Source organism: Bos taurus, chromosome 5, assembly GCF_002263795.3.
Source record: "Bos taurus isolate L1 Dominette 01449 registration number 42190680 breed Hereford chromosome 5, ARS-UCD2.0, whole genome shotgun sequence".
In the NCBI taxonomy this organism is placed as follows: Eukaryota; Metazoa; Chordata; class Mammalia; order Artiodactyla; family Bovidae; genus Bos; species Bos taurus.
This window is the reverse complement of record NC_037332.1, coordinates 108,228,913-108,241,268: the sequence shown is the minus strand read 5'-3', so window position 1 is coordinate 108,241,268 and position 12,356 is coordinate 108,228,913. Positions and strand designations below refer to the sequence as shown.

The 12,356-nt window shown below is 58.8% G+C and overlaps 1 protein-coding gene across 1 annotated transcript in view; it reads left to right on the top strand.

Annotated features, from left to right (window-relative positions):
- The window catches only part of CACNA2D4 (calcium voltage-gated channel auxiliary subunit alpha2delta 4), a 66,403-nt gene extending 57,077 nt beyond the window's left edge, over nt 1-9,326 (top strand). Inside the window, exons 29-40 of the mRNA XM_059887280.1 lie at nt 945-1,006; nt 2,623-2,667; nt 2,854-2,916; nt 3,784-3,854; nt 4,195-4,270; nt 4,657-4,709; nt 4,982-5,037; nt 5,433-5,453; nt 6,244-6,361; nt 7,689-7,801; nt 8,387-8,469; nt 9,073-9,326. Coding sequence (XP_059743263.1) covers nt 945-1,006; nt 2,623-2,667; nt 2,854-2,916; nt 3,784-3,854; nt 4,195-4,270; nt 4,657-4,709; nt 4,982-5,037; nt 5,433-5,453; nt 6,244-6,361; nt 7,689-7,801; nt 8,387-8,469; nt 9,073-9,177 — 866 coding nt within the window. The 3' untranslated portion in view covers nt 9,178-9,326. The remainder of the gene's footprint in view (nt 1-944; nt 1,007-2,622; nt 2,668-2,853; nt 2,917-3,783; nt 3,855-4,194; nt 4,271-4,656; nt 4,710-4,981; nt 5,038-5,432; nt 5,454-6,243; nt 6,362-7,688; nt 7,802-8,386; nt 8,470-9,072) is intronic.
- The last annotated feature ends 3,030 nt before the right edge of the window (nt 9,327-12,356 follow it).

Sequence of the window (12,356 nt, the reverse complement as noted above, 5' to 3'; positions counted from 1 at the left end):
CACCCACTCCTTTCATACACACACACCCCCAGACCCGGCAGGAGCAAAGAAGCCCCCGATTGTGGTGGGAAATCTCCCTGTTGGGGTGACGTGGTCTCGTGAACATGGCAGAATGCTGGGGACCCCATTTCACAGAGGAAGGAGCCGCAGACCTCGAGGGGGCTTACCCAGGTCCATCAGCGCCCTCCCGACAGGGGCTCACATCAGGCCCAGAGGAGAGAGTGGCCAGGGGCCTTAGAGACCCCGGGCAGTAGGTCTTCGTGTTTAGGGGCCGGTGACTTGGGCGTGGATCCCCCCTTCCCCCCCGAGCTGTCTACCATGTGGACTCAAGCTCGGGACTTTAGCTGTCTGACACCCAGGACATTGTCTCTTATCTTCATCCCTGATGGTAGGAAGCAGCCTCGTTTCTTTATGCTTTCTCTTTCTCTACAACTTGCCTGTCTTCCTATTCTCTGGGCCCAGATTTCTCCTAGCCTCTGGGCACCACCTCGCATTCTCCCAGCCTGTCTGGGGACCAGAGAGGCATTGTGGCTCTTGTGAGCAGCAGCAGCAAGCCGGGTTTTCCGGGGCTGGGAGCCTCCTGCAGGCCTGCTCACTGGGTCCTGCTTTGTAAGGAGGAGCCTCTTAGCCTCTTACACGGGGGCCTGAGCGGGCCGGTGGAGGGGTGTCGCTCCCACAGGGCCCTGGACTCCAACCTGGGTCTCAGCGGGAAAGTGGGACCACCTCCCTGGGCACCCACCTTGAGCTCCCAGCTCCTTGACCTCATCATCACATCTTGGGGTGTTTTCTGGTGTTGTCGGCTCTGGAGAGACCGAGCCACACGCGCCCCCAGCCCAGGCTGCCAGGTGCCCCCAGCCCTCTGCGGATGCACCTCCTCCCTTGGACTGGGATCCAACACCTCTCTCACCATCTCTTCGCTGCACCCCCGCCCCACTCCCCGGCAGCCGTGGGCGTCCAGATGAGAATGGAATTCCTGCAGCGCAGCTTCTGGGCTGCCACCCGGCAGGTGGGTGTAGGGGTGTGGGCGGGCCACTCAGGGTGAGGACCCCAACCTGTGCACCTGAAGTGCTGCCACCTAGGTCCTGCCCGCATCTCAGCCCCGGACCCCCCATGCACATACACAGGGCACACACGACAGGAACACACCATACACATGTCACACCACACAAGTTCCCCGTGTGCACACACCACACTCACCACATAGGCATGTGACCCCTGCATGCACACCACAGGTGTCCTTTGGGCTCCATTCCCCAGACACCACACACATACATACCATGCACAAACACATCACACACATCACACACACACCACACACATCACACCACACACACATCACACATCACATCACACACACGTCACACATCACACACCACACACACATCACACCACACATACCATGCACAAACACATCACACACATCACACACACACCACACACATCACACACACATCACACACACATCACACACATACATACCATGCACACACATCACACACATCACGTCACACACACAACATACATCACATCACACACACGTCACATATCACACACCACACACACTACACACACATCACACACACACATACCATGCACAAACACATCACACACATCACACACACCACACACATCACACACACATCACACACATACATACCATGCACAAACATCACACACATCACACACACACCACACACATACATACCATGCACAAACATCACACACACACCACACACATCACATCACACACACGTCACACATCACATCACATACACGTCACACATCACACACCACACACATCACACACACATCACACACACATACCATGCACAAACACATTACACAGATATCACACACATCACAAACCACACACATCACATCACACATATCACACACACACATCACACACACACACCACACGTACCACACGCCTCACACACACATCACACACACACACCACACATACGTACCATGCACAAACACATCACACACACGACACACCACACACATCACATCACACACACATCACACAATCACACATACACATCACACACACACATCACACACACCACACACACACATACCATGCACAAACACATCACACAGACATCACACACATCACACACCACACACATCACACACACACATCACACACCACACACATCACATCACACATACACCACACACGTCACACCACACACACCACACACATCACACATACACCACACACATACATACCATGCACAAATACATCACACACATCACACACCACACACATCACACACACATCACACACATCACACACACACATACATACCATGCACAAACACATCACACACATCACACACGTCACACACACACATCACACACGTCACACACACATAACACACATGTCACACATCACACACATCACGCATCACACACATAACACACACATCACACATCACATCATACACATGTCACACATCACTCATCACACACACATCACACACATAACACACACACATCACACATCACATCACACACACGTCACACACACATCACATACACTGCACCACACACATCACACACTCACACGCACAGACATGGATACACAACTCAAAGCTCTGCCCTTCCCTCCAGTGTGGTGCCGCGGAGGGGCCGTGCCCAGAGAGCTGCCAGGACAGTGTGAGTGCCTCCCCAGTGGGAAGAGGGGAGGGACAGCCTCCACCCGTGTCCCCCTGATGGGCCAGTCCCTCCTTCCCCAGCCTGGGCTCCATGCAGAGGCCTCCCCACATGGTCCAGCGGGCAGGCAGCAAGACCAGGGGTCAGTGTTAGGGCCTGGCCTTGACCTCCTTCTGGGCTTCTCCCCAGGACCTGGACTGCTTTGTCGTCGACAACAATGGGTTCATCCTGATCTCTGAGAGGCCCCAGGAGGTAAGGCGCTCGGAAGCAGAACTGGAGGGGTGGGGGCGCTCACATCGCCCAGTGACCTCTACTGTCAAAAAGGCTGGAAGCAATAATCCTTGCCCAGAGACAATCAGTAGACAGTCTGAAACCACAGCTGGCACTGAGAGACCCCAGGATCCAGCCTTTTCACCTCAGATGTCCTCTGTTTTGTCTCCCCCGCTCTATTGGTGGGGGGTTCCCCGAGGCCCCCAGGTTTTGTCTGCAGCCTTGCCCTGGGGGCCCACCCCAGTGTCCTGAGCCCCTTCCTGCCCCCCACCACCTACTCCTGTCTGCCTCCCCCTCCACCCACCTTAGTTCATTCAGATATCCGGAGCAGAGCCCACAGATGGGGCAGCTCACGAACCACAAAGATGCTCTTCTCACAGTTGTAGGAGCTAGAGCCTGAGGGGGCCCCCCTGGGTAGCAGGGTTCTCAGTGTGTCCCAGCGGCAAGGGGCAGGGAGCCCCCTGGGGTCTCTTCTGAGAACACCAACCCCATCAGGTGGGCCTGTTGCCCTGGAGGCACCTTTTTGCATGTGAGTTCGAGGCACACGCTCAGACCTCAGCGCCCACCCTCCCAGCCTCCGTGGGGCCAGGATCTGGATGCTCTCTCCCCTCCTCTGGACCTCCTGGGTGGGAAAGTCCATCCTCACCAGCCAGCCTGGCCTGGAGGTGCCCCATCACACCGGCTGGCCACACACCCAGGACCCCCTTAGACCCAGAAGGGCCGAGGAGAAAGTATAACCTCCCCACACATACTTACTAAGCCCCAGGAGGGGAAGCCCAGATGCAGGTGAAATCGGGAGCTCGGAGCGACCCCCTGTCCCTCCCTCTCCCCCTCTTCTTGCCCTCTCAGGTGGGCCGATTCCTGGGGGAGGTAGACGGTGCGCTCGTGACCCAGCTGCTCAGCATGGGGGTGTTCAGCCAGTAAGTGGGGCAGGCACCCCCCTCCCCGAACACATAGAGAGGAGGCGGGGTCAGATGCTAAACAGATCAGATGCATCTTGGATCCCAACCTCAGAACAGCACAGGGACCCCCAGGGCTGCAGAGCAACCTCCTTAGGCCCGAGGCCTGCGGGGTGGGAAGGGCTGGGGTCCGCCTGAGAGGGAGAGCTAGGTCTGCTGTCCCTTGTCTTTGAGCAGCCCGAGCCCAGAAATGTCATTTTCTGACCTGCGGACAAAAACCCTGCTGCAAAGTCTCCTGGGGCAGGGTGGGGGTGGAATACGGGTGGGGTCTGGACTCACCCTGTCCCATTTCTGGCTTCAGAGTGACCATGTACGACTACCAGGCCATGTGCAGACCCCCGACCCACCACCACAGCGCCTCCGAGCCCCTGGTCAGCGTGAGTGTCCCCCCGGGGCTTCCCTCCACCAGATGGTGGCCTGTCCCTTTCTCTCCAGGAACCAGGGCCCACCTTGGCCCTCTCCCACTGCCCCTGCCACTCACAGTCTGCTCCCTCCCAGATCTTATCTGACGGGGCAGGAGGGGTCAGGGCAACTGCTCCAGCAGAGGGACAGCTGCAGCCCCCTTCTTGCCTGGTTCCCACCCTCACCCCGACACGGTCCACAACCCATCAGGGATCCCATAGACGCCACCCAGGGTGATGACTGGCGTTATCCCATCATCTGCTCTACAGCAGGAATTTCCCAGAACAGCTTTCTGTTGATCCCATTGCTGGGAGGGGGTCGGGGGAGCCCGGGGCTCACGGTGTGTCCCCTCTCCCCCCAGCCCATCTCTGCCATCCTGTCGGCTACCAGGTGGCTGATGAACGAGCTCCTGCTGTGAGTGAGGGGCTGGGGACTTCACGCAGGGGTGGGCTATGAGGGGGCCCCTTGAAGGGAGCTGCTTGAGGTCCCCACAACCCCAGAGGAGGAGGCTGAGGTCCGGGGTGGAACCAGCCAGGCACATACAATGCCCCCTCCTACATGCAGCTGCCAGGGGAGGGCCTCTGCACCCCAGGAGCCTCCAGACAAGGGTTCCCTGCAGGGAGGGGCAGACAGCCCGGGGACCAGTGAGGAGGGCAATCAGGTCTCTGACCGCTTCTATCCAACAGGCTCCTGCTGGAGTGGAGGGCCTGGGGCTCCTGGCGTGGGGACCACAGGGCTGAGGGTGAGTGCTCAGTTGCGGGAGCCCAGAGCCCAGAGCCCAGCATCATTCCAGCCGCCACTTGTGGGGAGGGGACTGCAGAGGGCCCACCGCTCATGTCCATCCTGTCGGCCTCTTAATCACCTTCCCTCACCTCTGTGTGACATCATACCATCTCGGGACACCACGGACCTGTGTGACATCATCCGTGTTCCATCATCCATCCCATGTGACATCATCCATCCCGTGTGACGTCATCCATCATATATGACATCATCCATGTGACATCATCCATCCCATGTGATGTTGACCATTCCCATGTGACATCATCCTTTCCATGTGACATCATGCCCACACCATGTGACACCACCATCATCACCATCATCACCACCCCGTGCTGGGCCACACGTCCTGGACAGCCAAGACCGTCTTCCATCATTGTAAGTAGAGCGGCCGAGGAGCCCCAGTGCTGGGCTGGGAGGGTCCCAGGAACCTCTCTCCTTCCAGGACTCCTCAACAATGAAGGCCCCTCCCAACTTAGAGCCTTGCTCCTTAGGGAAGGGTGCGTAGCCCAGACCTCATCCCACACAATCACAGCCCTGCCCCAGGGAAAACGGAACCCTCCAGCCCTCTCCTGGGCAATAGCTCTGATGACACCAGAAGGCAGTGTCCTGTGGTCTAGAGGCCAAGGCCCCACACAGGGAACAGCTATCTGCTCACCCAGGAGTGGACATGGGTCCTCCAGGGCAACTGCCAGGCCTCTGAGTTTGCCGAGTCCTTTCTGAGCCCGCTTGAGTGACCACACAGGCCCCACTGAGGAGTCCAGGAAGTCTGGGCACTGGGCCCCCCGCCCACTTCTAAGTGACCATGGGGTCAGTTGCGGGGGGAGGCCCACGGCTTGTCCGGGAGCTGTGTCTGCAGAGCACCCGCTGGACCGTCCACAGGAAGTAGGGCTGTCGTCTCCCAGGCCCCCCACACCCTGACCTCCTCCAAGGCCCTGGACATCACCGCTGATGGTGAGGAGAGAGCCAGGCGTACCCAGGGTCACCCAGGGCGTCACTCACACTCAGCTGCTCCCTCTCCCCCGCCCCCCAAGTCCTGATGGCTTGCCATCTGCCAGTGGACGGAGCGTCTTCCTCCCGGCACAGTGACCACACTGCCCAGGCTGTCGAGGCCCACCCCACAAGGGTGACAGAGGCCCCGCGTCCACACCCTTCCGTGTCCCCGCAGCCCACAAGCACAAGAAGCAGGACCTGCTGCAGCCCTGTGACACCGCCTACCCCGTGTTCGTCCACCAGACGGCCGTGCGGGAGGCCAACGGCACTGTGGAGTGCCGCGCCTGCCAGAAGTGAGCGGGGAGGGGAGGGAACCGGGTGGGGTCCCCGCGGCAAGGCCTCTGTGCCTCGGTGGAGGGACACAGGCCTCGGCCCAGAGCATGGCAGCCAGGTGGGGACAGGGCTAGCATAGTGTCCATGTTGGCAGACAGGAGAGATGGCCCTGAGGCCAGGCAGACTTGGGGAAGGAGGGCCAGCTCTTGCTTAGACGTCTGTCCACGCAGAGAACCAGGAGGCTGGAGGACGTTTCAGGAGTGGCTGGGGCACCTGATACCTCTGCCTGAGCTCCCACAGGGAGGCCAGGCTCTGGCCCAGGGAGGCCGGGAGGCCTGACTCAAAGTTCCGTGCTGCTCACTCCCACCCCGACCTTGGGCCACCGCCCACCCCCGGGATGTTCCATCCTGACCTGGAGGAGATGGCCTCCCCTAGGCTGTCCACTTGCCAGCATGCCACTCCCCAGGGGCTTCCGGGATGTCCCTGAGATTCAGGGAACGAGCAAACTGCCTTCTCGTGGGACGCCTGGGACCCTGGCCTCAGACACAGCCAGCCCATCGTGTGCAGGCAGGCAGTCATTGTAGGACTCACACATCCGGTTTCACGGGAATGTAGTTATTTGTACACTTATCTCGGAGGCTGGCAGGGTGGACACAGCGAACAGTGTGGGTAAAGCCAAGGCCTCAGAGTAAACAGACTTGCCTGAAGAGGAACTGGTGACCTTGGGTGCAACACTTTACCCAGAGGAGTCAGCTTTCCCATCTGCAAAACAGGGATAATACCAACTTCGTATGGTATGAAGAAGGTTGAATATGTACATGTGAGTCTGTTGTGCACGTGTGTATGAGCACGTGGATGTGCTGTGTGTGTGTGTGCACGTGCACATATGAAGTCCTCTACCCCGTAGGAAATGCCTACGGGCAGTGTCTGTGGCCAAAGCACTGGCTGAGCCAGTGACCGCAACTGGCTTGCACCCACCAGGCTCCCAATCAGGCAGCATGCGGGCCTGGGGCGCCACCTTGTGGCCAAGCCTGAGCACTGTAACCTCGCTGGGGGCCGGCCTCTCCACACCAGCCTTTACTTGATAGTCTTGACTTAGGCCTGTGTTCCCCGCGGACGTCAATAACGACTCCCATCCCCCTAGATGTCTGGGCTTCCTTCCCTCCAATCCGCTAGGAAAGGAGCAGGGCAGCTGTAAAGGCTTGTGGGAGATGCAAACCAGGTTGCCCCCCACCAGGGGGCTAACCTGGGCCCCCAAGCCCTCGCGCCATCTCCAGAAGAGCCTCCCTGAAGCCCAGCATCCGGCTGCTCGGAGCCTCCACGGGCCAACCTCTCTCGTGTCCTCAGGGCATTTGTGATGCAGCAGGTCCCCAGCAGCAACCTCCTGCTCCTGGTGACAGACCGCACCTGTGACTGCAGCATCTTCCCGCCAGTGCTGCGGGAGGCGGAGGAGGTCAAATATATCCTCTGGGGCTCCAGCCTGTGTGGGGCGGGGGAGGGTGGAGGGCAGGTCATCACCGAGGGGCTCAGATCTAGAGAGGTGGGGCCAGCCACCCTCACCACCAAGACCCTGCCCTTCCCACGGCTCCGAGGGCTGACCTCTGACCCCAGAAGGCAGTGAGGCAGCCAGTCCCACCAGAGGTTCCAGAACTGAGTCCCCAGAGGCTCCTGGGTGGCTCAGACAGTAAAGAACCCACCTGCAATGCGGGAGACCTGAGTTCGATCCCTGGGTCAGGAAGATCCCCTGGAGAAGGGAATGGCTACCCACTCCAGTATTCTTGGGCTTCCCTGGTGGCTCAGACAGTAAAGAATCTGCCTGCAGTGCGGAAGACCTAAGTTCGATCCCTGGGTTGAGAAGATCCCCTGGAGAAGGGAAAGGCAACCCACTCCAGTACTCTTGACTGGAGAATCCCATGGACAGAGGAGCCTGGCGGGCTACAGTCCTTGGGGTCACAGAGTCGAACACGACTGAGCGACTGTCACACACACAGGCTCCAGCGTCATCTCTGCCTCAGCTGTGTTCACCTTAACAGTGACCTCTGCACATAACGCCTCTGTCAAGTGCGACAGGATGCGTTCCCAGAGGCTCCGCCGGCGCCCGGACGCCTGCCATGCCTTCCATCCAGAGGTGGGGGATGGGGGGGGGTCTTCATCCCCAAACCTCAGCCCAAGCCTGTACCCTTCAGACATGAGAGCACTCTACACCCAGTGTGCAGCTGTGAGGGCACTTCTGGAACCCCCATCCATGTCCATTCATGCAGGGAGGGACCCAGCAGTGTTTTTATGATGAGACCTGGTCTCCCAGGGGCCAGGCCCTTGGCAAACTTAAACACAGCTTCTCCACATAGCCCCCATCGCACTTGGATCCACAGGGTCCGGGCAGGTAGGAGGAAACCGTTAGGCACATAATACTGTGGTGACCAGCCCTGAACACTGTAGTTGGGCTTCTTGTATTCAAGTCGTCCTTGCTAGACACGCTGAATCCACAGCCAGGATGCTCCCAGAGTTCCGGGCTTCTCTGCAGTCACTCTAAGAGGATAACTCCACAGCCCTTCCATCTTCCTTCTCCTAGAAGCAGGAGGTGGGGGGCCAGGGCTCCCTCCACTTGCTGGAACTCCCCTCTCCCCCAGCCCTCAGTCCCTCTTAGTCCCAGAACCTCCCTCCTGACTCCCAGTCTCCTGGTCGCCTCTGCCTGGACTGGTACCTCACCGGGAGTGCTCTGGGTCCGCAGGAGAATGCCCAGGACTGCGGAGGCGCCTCAGACACCTCGGCCTCACTCGCCCTGCTCCTGCTGCCTCTGTGGGCCTGGGTGCTGCCACCCCAGCTGCTGCGGTGACCCCGCCCCATCAGGCCTGCTTTGACACTGGGAAGTCAGCAGTCCACCATGCTGTCTGGCACTCTACAGCTGGGTTCTTGCCCAGGGCCGTGCTCGTCCATCGTGGACCTCCTGAGATTGCTGGTGGAGTCAGAAACCCGTCCTGAAGACCTTCTGGGGTGCCGGGTACCCTCTACCCCACGTCTCAGTGGGCAGTCTTCCCCACCTCCTCTTGGGGAGTCCAGCATGAGCTCAACCTGGACCAAGACCAGAGAGCTTTAGTTCCATCTATTCCCCCAGATATCCAGACCCAGCTAGAGACAGGGCAGCTCTTTCTAATGAGCCTGGTTGGTCTTCAGTAGAATCCAAGGACTTAAATGTCCTGAGAAGGAGGAGAGGAATGAGGCTGAGGGCAGAGAGGGGAGGAGGGCAGAGAGGGGAGGAGGGCAGAGAGGGGAGGAGGGCAGGAACGCTTCCCACTAGAGATGTAGCTGCCCCAGGGTAAGGTATACAGCAGGGCAGCTCAGTCTCACAGTTGAAGCTCAAAAAAGGTGTGTGTGTATGTGTGCGTGTGTGTGCGTGCGCGCGTGCATGAGAGAGAGAGAAGGCAGGTCCTTTACATGAACATGGCTGCGTGTGATGCCCACAAACTATTGCTATTAAAAAAGTTTATAAATGTCTTTGCAAAGCCCTGACTTACCATTTGCCTCTTTCTAAGAACCTAGTAGGTTAGCGATACAGCTGCTCCACTGGAGAAGGATGTGAGTCCAGGGCAGGGGGCAGGACCAGTTGCAGCCAGAGGGGTCCTAGCAAAAGACTGGTCTTCAGGGAGGCGTAGTCAGGGGGGTCCTGAAGGCTCCAGACCCCCCGGAGGCCCAAGGACCCATGGTGGTCTTTTTCTGGCTGATGATCTACAAGAGAGACCACCTGACTCTGGCCTTGGAGCTGGAGCTTTGGGGAGCATTCCCATTTGCAAACTGGAGTCCAGTGGGGGAGACGGATGCATCTGGGCACGCCCCCCACCCAGGGGTCTCGGGGCCGCGGCTTCCTCCCACGCAGACCTGGCTCCCCAGGGACTGCGGTCCCCATGGTGGGAGTGACACTGAAGGCAGAACCACGCAGAAACCCTGGGGTGGCCTCCACTCTCTACGTTCAGCCGGCCTCCCCGGAAGAGGTGACCGCGATGTGCAAGGCGTGCACGTGGTGTCCGTGTCCTGAACCTGAAACCTCGTGGCCTGCGGTTGGCACCCACAGCGTGTCACCGGCTCTCCTCTGAAGCACCTGCTTTCCTGGTGGAGGGGAGGGAGAAAGGACGTTGGAACAACAGGCAAGGTCACAGGTGCCCGCCGGGTGCAGGTGGGCGAGGAGGCAGCAGGGGGCCCACCTCCCACCCCCTCAGCTCAACTCCCCACCTTCACATCACAGAGCCCTCCAGGCGACAGCCCCTCCCTCGCTGTGCCCTTCTGGGGCATCGGAGCATGTCCAGACCTTGACCTCTAACCTCTCTCCAGGACAGTATCCTGCTCCCCCTCCCCACAACCAGGAAGAGTCTTTTCAGGCAATTTATTGACGCTCTTCGCCACACAATTTAAAAACCACGCTTAGGAAGTACTGGGGCCGCTCCCAGCCTCAGCCCTGTCTCTGTGTGACCAGGAGGGGGCTGTGGGGCCAGGACTCCCTGTCAGAACCAATGGAAGCAAAAACCGTTGATACGATAAAACTGCTCTTCACCTGGGAGAAGAGAACATAAGCCCTGCCTTCGGAGGTCAGGGCTGTTCTTGCCCTTTTCTATTTTGGTGGTTCTAACCCTCTGCCACCCACCACCGCCACCACCACAGCCCAGAGGGCAGCAGGTGGCAGCCTAGCTCGCGCTGAAGAGCCGTCACCTTGGTTTCAGACCAAGTGAAGTCTCTCAGTCGTGTCTGACTCGTTGCAACCCCATGGACTGTAGCCCGCCGGCTCCTCAGTCCATGGAATTTGCCAGGCAAGAACACTGGAGTGGGTTGCCATTTCCTTCTCCGGGGGATCTGCCCGACCCCGGGATTGAACGCAGGTCTCCCTCATTGCAGGCAGACGCTTTACCATCTGAGCCACCAGGGAAGCTCAGACCAACAAAGTTAAAACCAAAGTCACTGAATAGATGACAAGATTCTGGGGGAGAGAGTCCTGAAGTCCCTTTTCCTAAAAAAAAGCCTGTGGATGCCCGAGGGTGCCAGGGCTGCCAGCTCTGTCCTCGGGGCAGGGGTGTGTCAGCTCCTAAGTCACCTCTGAGCATGTTCTAGTGCAAGTGCTGCTGAAACAAAAGGCCTGAGCACCGCTCCATGACGTCAAGCGGGAATTCATTCCGGAGGGCGAGGGAGTGGATGTCTCCAAGTCAAAGATGCAGACTCGGGGAAGAATGAGGGCAAGAGCTTGGCGCAGACGCCAGCCCATCCCTGCAGCTCAAGTGAGGGATGCTGACTTGGGGTGGGGCAGGGATGAGCTCACAGCTGAGAAAGCAGCTGTCTCAGCAGCCCCGGGTGCTGTCCCCAGAGCACGGTCCCCAGGCCAGGGTGGCAGTGACAGGCCATCCTTCCTGCCCGGCTAGACTCCCGCCATCACCACCAAAGGCAGAGTCACACTAGACCAGATTGCTGCAGGTCATGGGGCTGGGGGCGGGAAAACCTGCCCAGGAGGACACAGGGGACACAGGCGTGGGGTCAGCGCTTGAGCCCTGACCGAGTAGGACACTCGGAGGCCAGGGGTTACTCACGGGCGCAACGGCGCCCACAGCCACCTCCAGGCCAGGGAGCCCGAGCAACTGTCAGGCCAGGATTCAAAGACGCCCTCATCCACTTCCTTTCCGGCACCACGGGTATCACCGTGAAAAGGGCGCCTACAGACAGCTCAGGAAAGGACTCGGGAAAGCCAGGGGGTGTCTGTAGGCCTCGAGCAGGACGGGAGGGGCTTCCTTGGCAGGTAAGACCTGGCCTTCCGATGCAGATTCAATCCCTGGCTGGGGACTAAGGTCCCACATGCCTCGCATCCACAAAAATCAAAACATAAAGGAGAAGCAACACCGTAACAAACTCAATAATGAAGACTTTTAAAATGGCCCACATAAAAAATAAAGCAGGACACGACCCAGTGTCCCACCCTCCAGGTTCCCTATGCAAAAAACCTATTCCTACACTTAAAATCAGAATGCATCCAAATGCTGG